This window comes from Callospermophilus lateralis, unplaced genomic scaffold, assembly GCF_048772815.1.
Source record: "Callospermophilus lateralis isolate mCalLat2 unplaced genomic scaffold, mCalLat2.hap1 Scaffold_98, whole genome shotgun sequence".
NCBI lineage: Eukaryota > Metazoa > Chordata > Mammalia > Rodentia > Sciuridae > Callospermophilus > Callospermophilus lateralis.
Genome location: NW_027517992.1, coordinates 4777170 through 4800291, shown reverse-complemented (window position 1 = coordinate 4800291; position 23122 = coordinate 4777170). Strand labels below are relative to the sequence as shown.

The following is a 23122-nucleotide window of genomic DNA, read 5'->3' as shown; positions in this document are numbered from 1 at the left end:
TACTGCTGATATTTATTTTTCTTTTCTTTTTTTCCCCCCGAAATAGACATTGAATGAAGGGGTATTCTACCACAAAGCTAAATCCCCAGATCCTTTTTATTTTGAACAGAGTCTCACTCAATTGCTCAGGCTATCCTCAAAATTGTGATCCCCTGCCTCAGCCTCCGAGTAACTGAGATTACAGGTATGCAGCACCATGCCTGATGCATATCTATTTTCTTTGTAGTCTTATCTTTCTTTCTAAGACCAGTTTTATTTGCTTCTTTATGGCAAAGATACCAAGATATATCTTTTTTTTTTTTTTTTTGCTTAAATACCCACAATAATGCACCAATGTGTTACAGATCCAATGTCAAGTACCCAAGAAAGATAATTTGATTTGCTAATTTGGGGCTTATGCTCATCAATGATTGAAGCAATATTAATATAATAGGAAAGAATAACTACAGAAGGTGAGCCTTATGGATAGAAGTATTTATTACAAGTAGTTGCTTAGAAAAGGAGCAGTGCTTTGGGAATTTTCAAAGGAAAAGGAAAAGATTATGATTATGTATTGTGACTTAAAGTTAATTTTGCAATGCCATTTAAAAACTTTGATCAGTGGAATTGTGGTTCACAGGTTAATTGATCCAATGGTACTGAGGATAACTAACTGTATATGACAAAAAGAGTCTGCCATTAAAATAAGCAGTCACATATTCTTTTAAATTTAGCTTCCTTCATCAGGCATTCATTTGTATTAAGGTTGTAAATCAACAATTCTCATAACAATAAAAAGTTTTTCAAAATTTATAGAAGATTCATCTGTCTTTGTGGTGAGCAGGTTTAAAGGCTAAAATTTATGACAGGTCACAAAATATTTAATGTAAGTATATGGTGCATCACATTTATACCATCATTAACCTTTTTTTTATTACCCATAAAAAAAAGTCAATTGATAATTTAGTTCTGTATTTAGTCCTGTTTACTTTCAAAATAAGTTTTACTTTATGAAAACTTCTTATAATGTCACAGCTTAGATATGAGATGTCTTCCAAAAGCTCATGTGTGAGACAACACGAGAACATTCAGAGATGAAATGATTAGATGATTAGAGGTGTAACCTCATCAGTGGATTAATCCACAATATGAGTTAACTGGACAGTAACCATAGGCAGGTAGGGTATATACCTACCATAATTAGGTCACTGGGGACATGTTTTTGTCCTTGGTGAGGAGAGTTCCCTCTTTCCTTCCTGTTTGCCATGTCCTGAAGTGCTTTCCTCTGTTATGCCCTTCTGACATGATGTTCTGCCTCACCTTGGGCCCAGAGCTGTGAAGTTGGCTGACTATGTACTGAACCTCTGAAATGGAAGCTTTCATTTATAACTAACAGCCTCTGAATATTTAATATGAGTATTAGTTCTGGTTAGATTCAAGATGATGAAATTAAGATATGTTTACATTTCCCAATCTGTCTCTTCCCATAATACCTAACTATAATAAATGCCTATGTAAAAGAAAAACCAGAGACCTGTATATCTGTGAATGAGAGTATAGAGGATTATATGAACTTTTTTACTCTCTAATATGGAAGGATATAGAAATTAACAATAACAAACACCTTAAATATGGAATTTAAACATCATATCTATATAAAATATATAGATTATTTTATCAATTTTAAGGATATGTAATATTTATCAATTTAAAATATATACACTACTTTGAGGCACCAAAGTCAATGTAAGTTTGCTAGCCTATAATAACATTGCAAGGAAGAAAATGCCTTACATAGGAGGCTTTTCCTAATGTTGATATCATTAATACAATTATAAGTCAGTCTATGTCCCGCTTCTAAATTAAATCCTAATTTTCTTGACTCAAATGTAAGTGACAAAATTTTAGGAACATTATGGGACTGTCTATATAGGGTATATGTAACAGTTTCTAATAGGAAAAATAAATAGTTCACATAGTTCACCCAGAAAGAAGTTGGCAAGGAGCTGCTATGGGAAACTGTGGTACTGATGATTCAAAATTGGAAGAAGATCACAGATGTTTGGTCTCTGATAAGAACGAGGTGCCTACTATAATTTTACTGTGCTGACGTTTTAAATAATGTCAAGTCCCAAAGAACTACCACCATCTGGATGGTTGCTGGCTCCAAGACATGGCATAGAAAGTAAACCAGGATTATCTTAAACAGTGACAAACTGATTTAATTTGTAATTGTCATTGTTGGCTCCCTGATTTAGACCCATTACCTTCCCTATGTGGTTCCTAATTTCCTGGGAAATAATAAACATTGGTCTTTTCAGTTACTGTCATCAGAAGCCAACTGACTCAAAGCACAAAGAAAATGCCCATTTTTTTCAGTCCCAAATTTCTTCTAGATGAAGAATCATGTCAAAAGTAGAGCACACAGTATATATGATTAGCAAGTGCATGATTTATTTTCTACACCTAATACTATAAAAGTTATTGAGAGAGATGCAATGTGTATGCACTGTACTTGGGAACCCTTCAAACATGCAGGTTTAAAAGAATCCTTTGACATGTAACAAACTCAAATACACATTACCAAGCTCTCCCCATGTACTCTCCAGGCAGTCAAGAAAAGCAGAACTGACTAGACAATACAGAGGTCACCATTAATTATCAATAATGATTTTTTAGATGTTAGTCGCACCCATATTTTCATTTACTATAGCTCTACCCATGAAATAATGGCAGTGCAGAGTACTTATGGCACAGGCCACATGCTAAAAAAAAACTCCAAATATTTACTCTCTGAATTTCAATAGAAAAAAAAATATATATATATATACACACACACACACACTAGCCCTTTGTTATGGTCCAAATGACTGTATATCCCTAAAATTCATCTGTTGAAATCCTAACCCCAGGTGATGGTATTGGAATATGAGGGCTTCATGAGGTCATAAAGGTAAAGTTCTCATGAATGGGATTAGTGCCCTTATTAATCATACCCCAGAGAGGTCTGTTCCATCATGTGAGAAGTAATAAAAATGTACCATCTGTAAACCGGAGTGTGAGCCCTCAAAAGATTCCAAATCAGTCAGTGCCTTGATCTCTGTACTTCCACTAATATTAGCCCAGAGAACTATGAGAAATAAATATTTGTTGTTTAGAAACTTTCTGCTGTTTATACAGTTATGATTATCTGTTATAGCAACCCAAGTAGACACTCTTCAACTACATAACCGCTAGCATGTTTTAAGCTCTGAAATTCACAAAACTAAAAAATTACTAAACCATTTCAAGTTCTTTTCCAAGAGTGAAAGAGATTATAATTTCATATCATCAATGTTCTGATACTATGACATGTGCACATGCTGCTTATGTTTTTTTTCCTAACCTTTAAGTGGAATGTTTGCTAAAATACAATAAAGAAAAATGCCAGAAGGGTAGAAAAATCAACAGTTAAGAGTGGTACAGCTTCTCTTTCTTGGGGATTGATCATAAAGACATAATTCCAGATTGTTGAGAGAGAGGGTGTTTCACGTAAGCAAGACCATTTTTGCCAGGTTTCTGCCTTGTATGTAATGAGGCAATGCCTAATCTACCATAGATATTTTAATCTGAGTTAATGACTGAGTAGAATGCATCTCTTCATTGAGGAAAGAAAAGGAACAGAAATCAGCCTACCATCTGTCACTCCTTCCCTTCGGTGAGGCAGTGCTGGCTGTTGGTCCATTCGCCCTCCCTTGTGTTTCTTGGTGGGCCTGGACCTCTGACTTTGATTCAGGGCTGCGCTCGTGTTACTGTCAGTAGAAAATGGGCTGGTGGGTCGAGGTCTTTGAGAGGAGGTAAAGGCTTTTCCTAGAAAGAAAACAAAGGAAATGGGGTATAGAGAAGGTCATTGTAATGCATTGATAATGTCTGTCTTGTATTTTCTGCTCTTCCTAAGGCTAAGTGTGTGAACTTACCTAGAGATGCCATTGGAAGATACCAAATATTGGTGCACCTATAAAAATAAATATATTCCCTGCTACATATAATGTGTTCAATTTTTATAAGCTAAGAACACCCCACCCACAAAAATATTTCAAACAATTGAACATAAAACAAATCCACCAATCCAAAGCTTCATACTGCTTGATTAGTTTTTATATTACCTTGAAAATCTTAGTGATAATTTTATAGTTATATGCAAATTCATGAAATATTATTTCTCAAAATTCAAAAGGTTATTTCTTAAATGAATTGCACACTGTTTCATTTGCTTAACCAAATTTCACCCCTGAAATTTTACAAAATCTGAGCACAGTAAAAAATGCCTTGTAGTTTTATGTGAAAAGTCTGCTCAGGTACTCATGTTAAATTGACTTTACCACTTATATGCAAACAAAATGAACTCTATCTCTTAGTGGAAACTCAATAACATCAGTGTAGAGGATAGCAGGTTAAAATCACCTTGTATATCCAAAGTGAAGTAGGTATTTTGTGATTACTGTATCTGAGCAGACTTCAAATTCTCATGGACGAATGAATTGTACTATTTCCCTTTCTTGTGGTTTAGTACAAAAGAAGTGAAATTTATTCTGGGAAAAGGTTACCTAATACATTTTCAAAAACGTCTTTTAATACTGTTTATTATAGTAAGAGAAGGATGGTTTATGTTCATATATTAATTCTCTTGTCATGTTTTCATTTCATATAAACTTATCATACGTAGTTTCATTTTCCTAAGTCAATGTGACATGATGTTGCTTAATGCTTTATTAGCTATTAGCATACATGCAAGAAATGCACCTATTCTGTCTAATTTATTAGTTTCCTTGCACTTTCTCACTGTTCTGCTTACAGCTAATGCCACAAAAAGCACTCCGGCAACATAAAGTTTTTGACTTATGCTTTATAAAACAAGAAAATTCAAATAACAGTTATATTACAACATATTTTAGATTGGATGCTATATGAAAATAAACGTCTGCAATGCTTGAGAAATCTTTTTTATTTTGCTTGAAGATATCTAATACATGCTCAAAATAAATATTGATGATATAATTCAAGACAATTTCCAAGGCTCACTTTTCTAACCTGAGAGTTTAATGAAGATCAGGAGCATATCACTTTTATTTAATATTTGAACACTACAAAGATTTAAAAATGCATTTGATATTTCATTAGTTTTGTAAGAGAGCTCAGTTTAATTCATATATTACCATCCTAAATGTGAAATTAAGAAGTACATATACAAATATTAGAGCATAATCATGCCAAAGTGTTGGTTTTTTTCCCAGAAAAACAAATGATTACAAACTGCTAATCAATTTTTAGAATTAAGACTTCATTTCTTTTTGTGGAATGAGCAGCATGTGAAAATGACATAATTGGTCCTTTATATTATTACTTATTACTCTCAGAAATCAATATTAAATTCTCAAGTGTACAATATACATGTAGTCATCATTTTATTCAACTTGCAAATGCAGTAGGTGTATCTTTAATAAGCATCCTTTAAAACATATAATAAATTATTGTATTAAAATCTTAGCCAAACAATAAGACCCTCAGCCATTTGAACTGTTAGACTGAAAGCCTTACACCCATTCACCCCATGCTGAGGAAGGCTTCCCAGAAACTGCATTTGTAGAAAGAGACGGGGCAAAGGAAAATAATGGAGATAAAAGCTGAATAATTTTAATCACTAGGTTCATTATTAATGTGTGCAGATTTTGCAAAGTGTGAGTTATTGAAAATTTAATGGCAATCTGAGTTGCTGATTTTCCATAATATAGAAAGGAAGTATATTCCAATTAATCAGCAGAACCGTGAAGAGGAAGGGATATTAAGGATAGAAGGTAGTAAGTTGGAGCCTATTTTTGGCTCTGCAAAACTTGCATCAGGTCAGAGTTCAGACAACAGAGCATCCCAAATGTTCATGCATATTACAGAGAGCCCTGCAGTCAGACTTGCTGAGAAAGAAGAGGAGAAAAAAGGTAAGTGTCCCAAGGACAAGATTCTCTCATGCAAAGAGTGTTGACTTTGGAGTCTACCAACCTATTCTTGTAAGGCTGGTTCCATCCAGCCTAAAACCAGCTTTATCTGCTGCTGCCTTGAGTGCTTGTGCAAAACTGCCGCTGGAAAATATGGAATCATCTGAGGAGCTACCTACACTAGATCTATGACTAAAAAAGTTATGATCCTCATCAGATGCAGAGCCCCATCCATTTACCATTGAACCTAAAAACAAATGTAGTTGTCTAGTGAGTTTGTATATATTGCATATCTCATGTGCTTGTAAACACTATACGAATGAGCAAGTACACTGCCTCGACTCCTTGCCACTTTGAAGTTTCATCATGGATTCCTTAGCTAAGCATTATCCATGTTTTAAACACACTTAGTACAAATGAAAGAAGCTTGTGTAAAATCGGTATTTGTTTGAAGCACATGTGCAAGACATGTTCCAAGTGGTTCATTTCTTACATTGTTTAAATTGTTACATGATCATTTTTCCAAGCAAGAACTGCTATGTGTATTTTCTACAAGTCAGGGATGAACACTCTTATTGAAACAAATTATGGTTAATTTAAACTGATCGGTGACTTGTTTGAATAAATAGTATGGGTATAATTTGAAGTTAGTTCAGAGGGCAATGATAATCTGCATAAAAACTTGAATACCGGACCTTGTAAGTACAGTTGTATTTCATAGAAGATCTGGAATTATTTTAAGATTTTAAGGTGAACAGTTAATTACTGGTAAAATAACAATATACATCAACTAAAATGTATAGATGACATCAAATCAACTAAACATAGAACATAAGGAAAATGTTAGTTTGCAAAAGTGCTATTAATTTCAATATTTCTTATGCTTTCTTTGATTTTTAATATTTGAAGAACTCTAATTTTCTCTTTAACACTGATACTTATGAAATTAGCCTTTATGGAGACTATTATCAGCATTTCTATCAATTTTCTTTTTCAAAATGAACTATGGCAGTAGAGTAAAAAAATGCAACTTTATATTTAAAGAAAATACACTTTGAAGATATTGACAACTTTTTTTCTTTCTAGAAAGTCATTTAGTATTTTATGCATATACATACACACATATTAGATAAAAGCACACTGGGAATTTAACTCATTATGTAATAAAATTAAAATCACAGTACATATTTAAGTTGGTGTACCATTAATTCATGACAAAATAAACTATCAAGTACTGTTTACCCTAACTTCTGCTTTTGTTAGAAGAGGGACAAAAAAAGGACTTACAAAAAGTTAATTTAGAATTTCAAAATAAACCAAACAGGTGTTTCCAGGAAAGAGATGAAAGTCGTATGTTATAGATTATTTCTATTTCTCTAATATTAAAAAGACAACAGTGTAGTTAGAAGTTGCCACGACTCAGTATTTGAAGTGTTAGTCAGGCTGTCATGGTACAATAACACGGATGCATGCATTCTCAAGACAGAGAAAACTGAAACTGAAAGGGTTAGAATGATCTGGAAGTTAAAAGGGTGTTAAGTGTAGCAGAGAAAGATAGAGTCTTGATTCAATTTGCCAAAAGTACAAAGATATACTTTTTACTTTCCAAACAAATTCCCTTGACACAGACCACTGCAAGGAAACTGAGATAACACCAGCAACTGAGCCTCCTCTGAGAGATTCATTTCTAGGTTAATAATCACAAGTCAAGGATCAACAGCCCAAAATGAAAGAAGAAATGATGCAGTGGGTCTTGCAATATAATGCTACAGGAGATAAGAAGAAATCAAAGTGATTCAGCAAGGGGTCACAAAAGAATATGAAAGTCGAGAACTGGGAATAGTTTTAAAACATTCAAGAGCTCAGTTCCAAACCCTTCCATGTGATTTCTGTTTTTCTAAATGTCTGTGCTCACTCTCCAAACAAGCATCTCCTTATTGTTATTCTCCTAATTCATCCTGACACTCCTTTTAGCGGATTTCCTTCTAGTCCCTTCTATCTTTCCTCATTGTTATCTACATTATCTTTTCAAAGCATCAATCTTATACTTTGTTCCTCTGTTTAAAGTCTTACCTATAACACCAATGCACATACAAAATTAGGAATCTGAGACCTCCCCCCAATATTAAGCCAGCCTACCTTTGCAGCCCATTCTGTCCCACAACTAGTGTAATCTCACTCTCTCACCCACACATCACTTCCCATTCCTTGACAATACTCTGTATTGCACCAAATCTAATAATCGCTGCCAAACTTTAAAGTTCAAATAAAATACCATCTTTATCACCTGGATTCTACCTTCAACATTCTGTTAGGGTGACTCCCTCCTTTGTTGTGAAAACATTGTGCATGCAGTAGTCTATCACCTGTCTCCCTATATTTTGTATATTGTATGTATTTTCCTGCTCCAGGAAATAAAACTCTTGACATTAAGAACTATCTCTTCTTCACTTCAGTATTTCTTATACAGGGTCACTGTACAGTAGGAATTCAATGAACAGTGGGCATATGGAATTAAATGCATTTATTGTTTTTTATTCACTGTAAATTCTTTGAGTGATTATATTTGATGTACAATTTCTTAGCAATGACCTTGCTTTAGTTGCAAAAAGAATGTTCTTACAAGCATCCTCAGAAAATTTATTAAACAAATTAGTGAATGCTTGTTGATTACTTTGGAACCATGGGAAAAGCAATAACGTCTTCAAGTAAGAAAGTAAAAATTGTACTATATAATTTTTATTATATAAAATAGGTTATATATTATATAATAAAGTTCATATGATGTACATCTTGGTTAGGCTTTGATATTTTTGAATATCAAGGTTAAGCAATATTGTCTTCCAATGAAGATGCTAAATTTTATTAAGTGGCAAGTGGCAATTTATTTGTGTGTGTGTATATGTGACATCTCTATTCAGATTCACCCATCCCAATGCACTTATCCCAAGCTCTTATTTTTGTTGTTATTCTTTTAAAATTGTCTTATTCCACTTCTATCCACTATGATCAGCCAAGAAATTGAGTCTACTCTGGGCTTTATTTCTGTCTGCCTGCTTTGTGGTTCTACTCTGAGGATCTAGAATATTGACAAATTTAGTTTCTGAATCTGCAAAATTTAGAAAAAAATCTCCCATCACAGCAATGTCACCAAAGAAATCCCATCTTGTAAGACTTCCCAACTTTCCCCCCAAATAAACTGTTATCACCCTGTGAAAGTGGGTCCCACACAAGAGGATTTCCATACATGCATCTGCCTTACCCTAAACAGATCAGCAACTTTCCTACTTTTGTGTTTGCTCTGATTTCTCTCAATCTTTCAAGCTTTAATTTGACACAATATGACCTCAAACATAATCAATAAATATTTAAACATATTTAAATTCATTTAAAAATGAATTTATTTTTCATTTGTTCATGAAGCTTTTCCTGATGCTCACTGACTCCCTTCTCTGGGAAGAGAGAGTGGCCTGGAAGGCAGGACATCAAGTGGGTGTCGGTTGATAAAGAGACAACATTAGCTATTCTTTTACTTGTACTTCCAATAAGAGCAAAGCGACTAGACAGATGACTTTGGAGTTAAAGACAAATATACTATAGCTATTTGGCCATATTAGGCAATGAGAACACTAATGATCCCAAGTGAAAGAGAGAAGTTAAGTTAGTTGCTTCAATAGATTGCTACCGATATAAACAGAAAGAAATCGATATTTCCTTTTCCTTCATTACTCTGCCTTTCTGGTAAGTCTTCAACTTTCCTCTGAATTGGGGATGAGATACATAGAATTAGTACCTTTGTAGGACAATTTTAAAGCATATTGTATGAACAAAAAGGTCTATAACATATGTTAAAGTTCCTACCATAAAATCATTAAAATTTTTAACATTTATTGATTTCACCTCTCAGTCATTACAATTTTTCCTCTTACTTTTGATTTGAACATCAAGAATGGTCTGAAGATTCAGGCAAACAATTATTAAAGAGAGGAGGGAAAGAAGGAGGAGAAGGGTAGAAATCCTTGAGGAGGAAGAGAAGAGGGGGAGAAAGAAGACAGTAATTGAAAGAAAACAAAAAAGAGTAACTCATCAATTAAAAAGGAAGTCATTTAGTGGTAACAGTTTTTTTTTTTTTTTGTAAATGTAAGCATAAACATGAAAATAAAAGTTAACACCAGGTAAAAGGAGTTCAGCCAGAGATTCTTACAAATTATATGAGATTCATATTCATTTGACACATTATAGCCCCAAACATAATCAATACATACTTAAACACTTAATGAAAAATGAATTTATGTCACATAGAGAAATTTATTTGTGTTTATGTTCTCAATCTTTCCAAATTTCTCAGCTTCAAAATTACTGAAAGGTCAAAAAATAACTCAAATGTATTCAAGTTGTTAAAAAAATGCACACAGGACATTAAGTTGTTGCTCAAATGTTACTGAACATAAAATACCATGATAAAGTGGCATCTTGCTGTGTCTCTATTACATCTTCAGCACTAAAATTAATTTATGATCAGTCATCAATTCATTTACATGTCATTTTATGCTAAATCCTTCCTTGCTGATAAATGCTTATCCTTAGATCCATTAAGCTAGAGTAAAGTCTGTGCTTTCTAATATGACCCTGCTAATTGTTGCATTACCATTTTTATGAGATATGAAAACTAATGTTCCCCCATTTTTCGAGCCAATATTTAATCCTGAAATTTTTTCTATGAAGTTCTCATTGCCTAACTACCCGCTAAGTAAAATCTTCAACTCTAAATGTCTTTGATCAAATCAATCCAAATATTGACTTCTGTTTAGAGGCAGAGAAACATTTCAAGTCTCTGGAAATTCTTTTTACACTCAAATGTCTGAATATACAATAGTCCCACCTATATTCCAGAGAGAGAAAGGGGTGGGGGAAGGTGGGAGGGAGTGGGAGAGAGGGAGGGAGGAAGGGAGAGAAATGTGTCATATAGGAAAAGCAAAATAAGCAATTAAAAAATCTTTTCCCTTGGTTCATATAATACTTGTTAACTCATCTCAAAATATTGTGCATAAAATATGCACTTTTCTTATCCATTAAATTCCAAAGTATATATTTAATTTCTTTTTAAAGACATCAGAAAATGATTTCCTTAATTTTAGCATTATTCCTGGAATTTGCCTTAATACTCAATTATTATGCTTTTGTAGCAGAAGCAAAGTGTGGCAAGTGTGTGGAGTGTGTGTGAGTCTGAGTAGGGAGTGAGTGTATTTTTGTGTGAGGGAGAGAAATTGTTAGGCCATTAGGCTTCACCATCTGTCAGATCAAACTTTCCTGAGTCCAAGGACCCAAAAGCTGTGTGCTCAGGTCAGATGGTGAGAATGTCTGGTTTTATTACTTTCATACTCATCTGGTATGGGAGTTCCAGTAAAAACCTCCAAAGATATAAAGTGGAAAATACAGGGCCACAATTTCCTTTCAGCTGTAGTGTTCATGTGGGATCCAACAGGCAAGGAAAATTTTATTCGTTTCACTTTACAACACTCAATCTGGGTCTTTTTGTAATCAGTGAGGTGGTTACAATCTTGACTACATGTTCAGGACATTGTCCTCTCCCACTCTCCTCTTGCCTTGGTTTCTTTTCATGGTGGTGTCATTAAATTCAGGAAACACTTATCCTTGACTCCCACCACCTTTTGGAAGTTAGAGAAAGAAATCTTGAAATCTTGCCCCTCCCTGGTACTCAGAGAGCAAAGCTGACAAGTTGAACACTGAGGAAGAAACAGTCCATATTTCCCAAGACAATGTTGCATAGACATTGCTTAGTCCCAAATGCAGTGTGATGGTATGAAATTTTAAAAAAATGTACATTATTACAACCAAATAGTATTAAGCACAAATTAAAATAAAAATTATAAAAATAATATTCCTTCCAAAAGAGCTAATGGATTTGAATTTTATTAGAAAAAGGTAACTGCACACAGAGCTAAATATGAGAAGAATAAATAATAAAAGTCATATCAAAATTCAATATTTTTATCAAAATTAAGCGCATTGTGGGAAAGGATTAATGTTTCCAGGGATAAAATGCATATTTTATTTTTATAAATACATACTTATTCCTCTCAACACACACACACACACACACACACACACACACAGAGAAGTAAAAAAAAACAGAACATTATTTTTCTCTTCAATATGCTAATTCTGAGGATTAGAATGAACTGGGCATTTCCAGGGCAGAGATCATAGTAATTTATCTTTAGAGTAAAACTGATTGATTTTGTTCATTCTTCTGCCACTTATCTGGTAGATAACCTTCAAAAACGATGTAAATCCTTCTGTGACTCAATTTCTTTAGCTATAAACTGAGAACAACAACAATAATAATGAGGTTATGAGGATTAAATGAGTTAGTAAGATGGTAAAACTTTACATCAGGGCAGGGAGTTCTTTCTACAAATGTAAGAAACCAAATAATTTAGGCTTCTCCATTCTTTAGTTCTGTCATGCATTCTTTAGTTCTGATTTCATACTTACGTCTTGTTTCTTTACAAACTCTAACATTTAAATCCATTCTTAGCTCAGCCAGCCATAGGAAAAAAACAAGCCACTGCTTAGAAGGGTATCATGCATTGACTAGGAGCTAGGTTTTCTACTTTATTATTATTATTGCTGTTTGGTTGTTGCTATTATTGAATCTAAATGTTTATTCAAGTGATTAGAAGTTATGGGCTTAAAATAAATGTTTGTTTAGGGAATAAATATATGAAACAGGAGATTTGCAAATACATATTACCATTACTAAGGTCATGGGATGTGGAACTATTGATATTTTCTTTTCTTTTTGTTCTTTTTTATTCTTGATGATCATTTCAAGATTTAAGTAGCCATTCACAAACTACATACTTGCTATGAAAATATTTGGAGTTAATGTGTGTGTGTGTGTGTGTGTGTGTGTGTGTGTATATATATATATATATATATATTTTTTTTTTTTTACAGAATAAAGCTCTGTAGACTGTTAGTGGCTGGTATTCCCTATGCTGGAAGTTGGGAGTACAATTCAGCTAAGTAAAATGTGAAATTTTACATAAAGGCTTTCAGCCCACCCAGTGTTACTGTAGTATCATTCTGGATGGCTTTAGAGTCTCCAGGAATGGAAATTGTTAGTTCTATATAATAAAAATGGTCATTTGCTTCATGAAAATGAAAATATAAGGGAATTTCAGTTGAAAGTAAAGATTAATTTACACCACAGGTGAGTTTAGAACTCTAAGAAACTGACGGTAGGTTCAGAGTCCTCTAGTCTCCAAAGCTCATTGAAGGAGTATGTGTATTATGGCCTATCTCTATTAGCACTATTAAAGTAGCCTTATAGCTGAACAAAACCTAAGAACATCATTAGAACAATATTCATTAGCACGTTGGTTTTGATAACATTTGGTCCACATAAACATCCACCTGAGCATATGTACAGGCATGTGTACACACACAATTACATGTACATCCTAGTTGCTCTCCCTCACACACAAATACATTCACTCACTACATAGACTCACACATATTCCACACACATTGTGCCTTGTCTTTCATACACACATGTATACCATACACTTTACACACATGTTCACAAACTGTATAGAATTGAAAACTGTGTAATACATGCACATACCCTGTATAGATGTGCACACCCCATTCACACTCACACTATATATGCACTTTCAATCTTCCTTGTTCTCACACACATTTATACTCATGCACTCTACACCCTACATATGTACACACACTAATACTCACATCCCCTATGGTCACACTAATACCTACATATACTCATTCACACTTCCTACACACATACACATAGACACACAACACACCCTGGAAGGCAAATCAAATCTTTGATCAAACTTTCTCCTCAAAGTCATTGGTGCATGGAAAGACAAAAAAAAAAATGTGTATGGGGGAGGTGCTTAAGTTGCTTAAGTGTAAAGTACAACTTCTGCTAAGGAGATGTATTATTCATAGGATAAGTGCATTGTGGAATTCATGCCTAAACACCCTAAAGTTTCTATATTCAGAAGTAATTAAGCAGTGAATTCAAATAGGAAAATTTAGACTTTCTTTTCTTAGCAATAAGAGCTTCATTTGGAATTAACATTATATTACCAACAGGAGAAATGCAGGTTACTTAAGACGTTTAAACTTGACATCTTAACCAGTGGACTACTTTAGACATCCTTACTTGTTCCTGACAGGTGTGTATGTAAAAGTGCAGGGTGGTGTTCTCCCAATTTATAGATACATTTATCATCTTTGTCATTATAGTATTTAATAAAAGAACTACATCAGCATAGCTGACTTTTTTTCATCATTATTGCACATTTTTACTGCATTCCTAAAGGAAAAAAAGAGTTCAGTATCATTATTGAAATATGCAAAAATATGCAGAATTTTACCCTTAAGGAGATTATGCTAGAAATTCAGGCAAAGAGGCTTGACATAATAGTGCCCTAATAAGTCAGCTCTCTGAATTCAAAGATTTTAACTTTTGCTCTGTCACTCTGGGTTGGATCTGGGTTTCAAATCACACCAGTATATCTGCAGTTCTTAAATCTTAATTAGCCTGGCAAGCTGACCATCCATCAAGCAAGAAGGAAAACCGAATAGTGGACTCATGCATTATGCACTTCCTCATGCAGAGAGGGCTGTACAGGAAAAGTGAATGCACTCATGTTTTCTCAGCACTAAACCAGTTTCCATTTGTGTTTGCAGAACTAATATGGAACACAAAGTCTGTGGAATTGGGAAACTGTTGGATTAAAAGTAAATTAAGACTGTGATAAGATGCTTTCTAGGATGAAAGTTGTCATCCAGGAAAATACAGATATGTGTAGTTTCCTTAGAAATCCTAAAGAAATGCAAAGACCAGGCTTAGTTTGGAGTAGCTAGGTCTTCATAATTTTGTAAAAGGCATTTTTTGTGTGTGTGCGCGTGTATCAAAGAATGTATAACTATGTGAACAGAAATACTGAATTTTTACTTTTCACCATATATATTGTGTACATATTAGGATTTTAAAATTTCCAATTGAAATTGTTGGACATAGGTTACACATTAGTCCTGGAATCATCAGAGGAGGGTACCAACTGAAGTCTTTCACTTGGTGAACAAGGCAAGCAGAAGCCAGAGGAGTAAATAAGTCAAAATAAATATACTTCTTGGAAGAGGGGAAGTTGTTGGATTCTACACTATGAAATGCATAAATGCATGGTTTATCTCACTATGCATTTTCCACTCTAAAAATAATACCTTGTGCAACTGAAGAGTCTTTTTCTGAAGACTTGCTTATTTTCATCAGTGAATGGTTTTACAGTGTGAAATATCAAGAAGCATTTTAAGATTGCATTCATTTTGTATGTTCCTCCTGATATACAAAATATATCATTTCTAAAAGTTTTTTTTAATAGACTTTGTTCCCTAGCACAGTGAACTTTTCATTAAAGCCATGACTATAATTGAGTTTTCTTTCATGTCTTTAAAGCTTTTTAAAATTCATGAATTTTCTTATCATTTTTGCAGCAAAGCAAAAGTATTTCCAAATCCTTTTTGAATTTTGTGTTTAACATTAACATATTTAAAATGTTACAGAAATAGATGGAGTGGAATAAATCTTACATAAGAAAGTAAGAAAGTACTTGATTTTTGATGCATTTCAATATTGCAAATAGGTCAGTTATTCATATTAAATCAGTTCCATTACCTGTCACAGAGCTGTCTATATTGTCCATACTGGATCCGGGTGTCTGGTCTAGTGCTCTCAGGGGCCTGGGGATTTCTAAAGCTTCCTCTTCATCATCAGCATCATCATCTGGAACATCTGTTTCCAAGTCAGAAATCAAGGCTCCTGACACGTAACCTAATGTTGGAACTGGGGGCTGTGGGGGTGGATTATTGCTTTGAATGTGCCTAGAATTCAAATGGAAACAATAAAATGGGAAAAGCAGTCCATTAACATTCAAAAACATTGTAATAAGAATTAAATGGCATGCTATGGTAACAGTATTCTTCTTTTGCATTAATAATTTTGGAGTTTACAATGCTTTATTACATACACGTCAATAGAGACAATAGGTCTCTGGGCATATGCCTTACCAACAACCACATAAATTTAAGAATTATTCTAGTGATATAAACATATATTTTGTATAGATAAGTCATCAAAAACAGAATGAAAATACTTGTCACAAGACTATTTAAAGTTTACCTTTTCAAAAAATAATATATATACACATACATATATACATATACATATTATTTTGTTTCCAGTTTTTGTGTAACCCACCCATGCGGCCTGCTAGCACTTAAGATGTCACTGGAATGCCTAATGTTCCTTTTCTTCCACCTTCAGCACATTTCTGGACTTAGGAGGATTTTTTTTTGCATGACCCTCTCAGACCAGGCTGAGTGGTATTTTCATTTGCCCCAGTTAGGGCAAGTATCTTCTGCTCTATCTACCTAGTTGTGCATCTATCTCAGCTACCAACATCTTGAACTTCTCCAAGGCAGAAAAAATTCACCCTAGTATTCTGTGTTTAGAACAAAAGATGTGTTAGATAAACCCTTTGCAATGAGTAAATAATTTTAATCTCAACCTTCATTAGATAAATATAATCTTATAATTACCATCACAGTTTTGAAACATATTCAAGTAAAACTTAAATTTATCAAATCAGGTGGCTAACTAATGTGCAACTGGACACCTACAAAATGCTAAGCAAAAGCACTGCAATGTTATTTTCTTCCTTCTTTCCTTTCTTCCTTCCTCCCTTCCTCCCTCCCTCCCTCCCTTCCTTCCTTCCTTCCTTCCTTCCTTCCTTCCTTCCTTTCTTTTTTGGGGGAGGTACCAAGATTGAACTCAGGGATGCACAATCACTGAGCCACATCCCCAGCCCTATTTTGTATTTTATTTACAGACAGGGTCTCACTGAGTTGATTAATGCCTCGCCATTGCTGAGGCTGGCTCTGAACTCAAAATCCTCCTACCTCAGCCTCCAGAGCTACTAGGATTATAGGTGTGCACCACTGCAGCTGTCAGCAATGTTATTTCTTAATGTCATTTAAAAACAAATGTACTACAAGTTTTAACAGAGTCTTTTTATTGCTGTCATACAAAAGTATCTTAAATACCCCTTCTATTTAAGCAAGACTAAAGAGTAAGTGTTATGTTCTTTTACTGTTGTCTTTTGAAACTCATTTCCAAGTCTGGCAATATCCCCTGTGTATCGTCACACTTAAGGGAAAGTAGTGCTGTCCTTGACTCCAATTGGAAGAAACAACAAGAAGCTCTGCTTTGGGGATTTTTCTAGACTCTGCCTCATAACTCTTCTCTTTGCTGACTTTATATGTTTTTACAGAAGTTAACTATGTCTTTGAGAATAATAGATTTCTATAAATTCTTCTAGTGAATTCTTGAATTTCAGTGTGGTCTCAGGACCCTGATATTTGTATTTTTTTTTATCAGAAATGAGAGTGGTCTGAGGACTGCCCTTTCATTTTATACATGAGCTATTATTTCTGACATCATTTTAAACACATTAACTATAGCATGCAAGTGGTAAGCAAGTTGCCCATAGTTATGTAGATAGGAAGCAGGTTCACCTCCATGGTAACTGCCCCAACTTGGGCTGTCCTCAGTCAAAGCTCAGAGTATGGAATCAGAATCTGCCTAGAGGTGGGACTTGGGACCAATATATTTTAAAGTTCTCCATATGATTTAAAAACACACACAAATTTGAGAACCCCTGAGCCAAAGTCTCTGCTTCAAATGACTTAAGGTTGTGATTTCACCAGTTAACCTTGAAGAGAATCCTATCACTCTTTAAGTAATTGGCTTCATTTTAACCAGTGATGTATCATAAAATAATTATGTGTAACAGGAGGTTGTCTTTAATCTTTAGAAAAAAATGAGAAAATGTTCAAGACCCTCTTATCCTAAGGAAAGAGCATGTTTATACAGCTTTAAGTGACATACCTGTTTGAGAATCTCTTTGTATGTATAGTTAACTATGTTATATTTTAATATAGCTGTTATATTTTAAAAATAGTCAATTAACACTGAGAATAAGAGTCATCTCATAATCAACTTACTCTAGTAGCTAGAATTACCCTCCCATAAAAAGAAAGATAATATTATCTTTTAAAAAAAGCTACCATGATTTCAAGCACAGGGTATAAATCAAGAGAACATAATTCAAAGAATGTCACAGAGATTTTGTTTTCAAGGGTGCAGGCCTATATATCACTATCTGAGAGAAAAACATTGGAAAAAACAACCAACCCTATAAAATTATGATCTACCATATTTGTGCAAGATACCTATATGAATTGCATCTATAATTTATGAAAGTTTTCTAATAATTAGAAGAATAAAGCTATAGATCCTGGTGTGGTGGCACAGGCTTGTAATCCCAGTGGTTCAGAAAGCTGAGGCAGGAGGATCAGAAACTCAAAGACACCAATTTAGTGAGGCCCTAAGAAACTTAGAGACACCCTGTCTGAGGTGTGTGTGGGGGGGGCAGCTGAGCATGTGGTTTAGTGGTTAAGTGACCCTGGGTTCAATCCCTGGTACCAAAAGAAAAAAAATGAAATTTGGGTTTTTAATCTATTCTTTATGATTTTAAAAAATGCATTTTCTGTTAGTACATTTGTTATTTTTCTGATTTGTTTACTTCTGCCCAAAGAGGGTCTTTTAATAACTGACACTGACCATAAGTGATTTGCAGAAGCTTGGATTTACATATTCATAACCACATGCAGAAATAATCACAGGCACTTTGAAGAATCCAAAAGGAGTCCTTTATCATGGCATTAAAAGTGAGTTCAAGGATAAGCTAATTGAAGCTAAATCAGTTGTAAATTAGAAGATTCCAGTGTAGCCAAAAAGCACTTTAGACTGAATTTCAGCAGACCTGAATTCTTGCTCTAGCTTACTCCAACTAGTTATGTGACTTTGGTCAAATTAACATTTCTGTAGTAGTTAAATCATTTTCTAAATGATTAATGAGTATACAAAATCAAAATTTTGTCCCCATGTGTATAGTTTTATGAATATGTCTTGTGAATTTATATAAAAGGGCATTTCCATGTGCAGAAAACATGGATCCCTTGACTCAGTGAATATATTTACCATGTTTGTTTTGCTATATCAAACTGATATGCCCTTGTCAGTTCATCCAGGTGAGCCTGCAGCATGGGTTGCATCTCTTCCCGTGGAGATGGAGTAAGAGTGGCAGTAGACTGTTGTCCAAAAGAGATTGCAGGAGAGGAAGCCACGCCTCGAACAGGTGGAGTTGGGACCCGATCATCATCTTCTTCCAGTTCATCTTCCATACTCTGGTGTACGTATGTTTGTACTGGTAATGGTGGGCACCAACTATCACTGTCATAGCTGAAATTAGATGAGGAAAAATGCACATTAATAGACAAACAAAAATGGCTACACTGACAATAAACAGCAACCACACGGTGTCTAAAATGTTCTCTCAGTTTATTTCATCCTGATCACATTGTCAGTGCTACTATAGTAAATCACCTAATTTGAAATTGTAATTACAACTGTTATCTCAGTATCTCAATTTATTCTTTAAAGATCTTTTTGGCTAATTGTTACCCCACATTTACAAAAAGCAATAACTTCCCAACAAAGTTACTAATGTGGAAACACCAAATTGCTAATTAAAGACAATTAATGAATTTAGTGCTTCCTTCTCTTATGCACCAGCAGAATACATCAATAGAGCTGACTGACCATATAAGAAGTATCAGATAACTTGATTTGCTTTTTTTTTAAAGAGAGAGTGAGGGGAGAGAGAGAGAGAGAGAGAGAATTTTAATATTTTATTTCTTAGTTTTTGGCAGACACAACATCTTTGTTTGTATGTGGTGCTGAGGATTGAACCCAGGCCGCATGCATGCCAGACGGGCGCGCTACCACTTGAGCCACATCCCCAGCCCCTTGATTTGCTTTTATTCTAGACTTATGACAACCTTTCTATTTGATATTCCAGTCATAAGACTTCATGACACAAATTATACTCAATATTACTTTATTTCCCTTAATTTTATCGGTAAAATCAAATGCTTCTGCTTACATTGAGTGTTAAATTAAAACCAGAAAACAGAAGTTCAAAACCTTGCCCTACAAAATATATATTTTTTAAAAAATTGTTTTATTGTAGTAAAACATTTAATATGAAATGAACCTCATTGACATATTTTAAGTGCACAAAATACAATTATTTTAAATACTTATATTTCATGTTCAAATTACATCTAGAAAGGGGATTATGGTCCAGGAATATGACCATAATATGACCAGGAATATGTTTTTGTTGTGGTACAAAATCAGCAGAATTTCTACTTATACTTTTTCTGTAACCCTAATGTTTTCAGAAATCAAATAAGTCCTAATATACTTTTTTATAGATTTTTAAGTATAAGATAAAAATAATAAAGGATTTAATTGTTTTCTTAATTCAACATCTTAAATATCTCCTGAATCTGCCTCCTACATCTCCTCTTCCACAATTATTGATCAGTCACCTTCTATAAAATAGTTCACTAGCTTTCTGATTCTCTTTTCTTCTTTTCCACCCTATCTTTAATGCAGGCAACAGGATGTTAATTCACATCACACCTACACTTACGATCATAACTAATATGAGAAAAGTCAAAACTCATTAGCTGGCTTAAAAGATCCTTCCCCAATGGATTAATCTGTTATTTTAGCCCTGTTTCTCACTATTTCCCCAACATCAGCCTATTTTCTAATTTTTCCTAAACTCTGGGTCTGCGTATGACTGTTCTCAAATCATCTATCTGCCTGTGGGTTCCTGGTCACCTCAAAGGTGGTTAGTTTTGTGGAACCTTCTCTACCATTTCCATATACAACTGATTAGAATTTTATAATACCTACATTGTGGAACTACCCATGTTATATTGGGATTATTTGTCTCTGTCTCTTTTGTCCTATTATTCTGTGAGATCCTTAAGTCCAAGAACTATTTAATACTCCTCTCCATTGCTAGTGCTTAGTACCTAAAATTAGAATTAACTATCCATATCACAGCTATGCATAACTAGTCTTGTCCTCCCTTATAAAAAAAAACTGTAACTCATATAGATCCACTGTAAGTTGAATATCTTCACTTGAGTAACATTTTAATCATTTTGTTAAAAACTGAATATATCATAAAAACCTGCATGTGGACATGTATAGCAGTTTTATTTATAATTGCCAAAATTTGGAAGTAGCTAAGATATCCCCAGAAGTTGAATAAATAAACAGATACATCCAGACAATGGAATATTATTCAATGTTTAAAAGAATTGGGCTTCAAGTCATAAAAAGACATGGAGAAAACATAAATGCACCTTGGTAAGTGAAAGAAGTCAATATACAAAGGGTATAGATTATATATTTCCAATTCCAGAACATTCTAGAAATGGCAAAACCATGAAAAGAGTAAAAACATCAGTAGTGCCAGACTCTGGGGAGTGAGAGATGGGCAAAAAGCAAAGTGGATTTTGGAACAGTGAAGATATTTTGTATGATACAAGAGGAACTCAGCAGCAGGATACGCCCTATTCTAAAGGGGGAACACCCTAATCTCCTATTATGCTAAACCGCCCTATTCTAAAGGGGGAACACCCTAATCTCCTATTATGCTAAACCGCCCTATTCTAAAGGGGGAACACCCTAAACACAGATCCTGCCCTGGTCCTTGAGCGAGGTCACCTTGCAGAAGTCCTTCCACTAGACAGCATGGGAGTAAGCTGGCAAGGAGATTATCATACCTACTTGGCTGATGGCTCCCAGCAATACATGTCAACATGAATCTGTCCAAACCACAAAATGTACCACATGATAAGTAAACCCTGTGGGAAATGATGCATTCTGAGAGATAATGATGTGCCAATGCAAGTTCATCAACTAGAATAATTGCACCAGCTTGGTGAGAGATGATAGGAGATTATGCATATGTGAAAGTTGGGATAAATCACTATGCTTTTCTTCATTTACTTGTGAACCAAAAACTGGTCTATAAAACTAAAATCTCTTTTTAAAGTAACCCCAAATTTATCATCCTTTTTTCCCAACAGTTATGTGTTAGGGTCCTGACTTTATTTCATATAGCATACAATTCAGTAGATTGATATTAAGTAAATTATTAAAAATACAGGGTACTATAGAATTGATTTGGAAGGCCTAATATTGTTTTGGGGTTGGTCAAGGTTACAGTGATCACTAAAAAGAGAAAATTTTAAGTGACATATGTGTAAGGGAAATGGTATTGGAACAATTCAGATAGTTTCCTAAATGGCAATATCTTCCAAAGAAAGAAAAAAAATGGGCACAGGTGAAGCAGAGCACCACTTACTTTTTTTTTCTATGAAAATATGAGAATGGTCTACCAATTTTATTTCTCTTATCTATTCTGTTTATTAAATATATTTAATCTTTAGTCTACCTTTAGGATAGGTTTTATAGTTTCTCAACATGAATCTTCTGCTCAAACTAAATTGGTTTGTCTACTCTTGTCTATGTACTTTTCTGGTAGGTTTGTTTATAGAATCCAAGTTATTCAAATAAACTGGATGCCTCCAAATTTACCTATCTTAATCTGATAAATCCTCAAGCTATAGGTGAAACCTCATATCTTTATAAATATTTCCTTGATGAGGCCAACTAGCATTGCTAAACTACTCTTCTTAACTGGTGCTGACAATATTTTTCTACATTTATTTGAAAATTGATTATGCACTGTCTAATGTTCTTTCCAATGTTGGACTCTTTAAAACTTTAAAATATTTTTGTATTTACTTTTCACATGTTTATGGTATCTTTTTCTCAAGTGGATTTAAGCTACCTTAGAGTTATAACATGGAACTGTTCTTGTTCTGTTGCCCCTAACAGTATACCTTAAAAATAGTAGGTTATAAGCATATTTACTGATTTGAAATGAAAACACAAAAATTGATTAATTAATAAAAATGCTTAGGTTTATTTTCTTACTTAACTTTAAATATCATATTATTAACTCAAACAAAAAAATATACAAAAAAGCTAATCATAAAATAATTGTCCTTTTTCAGTATAGAATGTGTTTAACATTGTACTTCATCAATTAAATTTA

The 23122-nt window shown here is 34.0% G+C and overlaps 1 protein-coding gene across 1 annotated transcript in view; it reads right to left on the bottom strand.

Moving 5' to 3' along the window:
* LOC143386173 (roundabout homolog 2-like) overlaps window positions 1–23122 on the bottom strand; it is a 111566-nt gene that overhangs the window by 16654 nt on the left and 71790 nt on the right. The window contains 3 exon segments of the mRNA XM_076841444.1: window positions 3655–3828; window positions 15688–15893; window positions 19114–19374. Of these exon segments, the coding sequence (XP_076697559.1) occupies window positions 3655–3828; window positions 15688–15893; window positions 19114–19374 (641 nt within the window).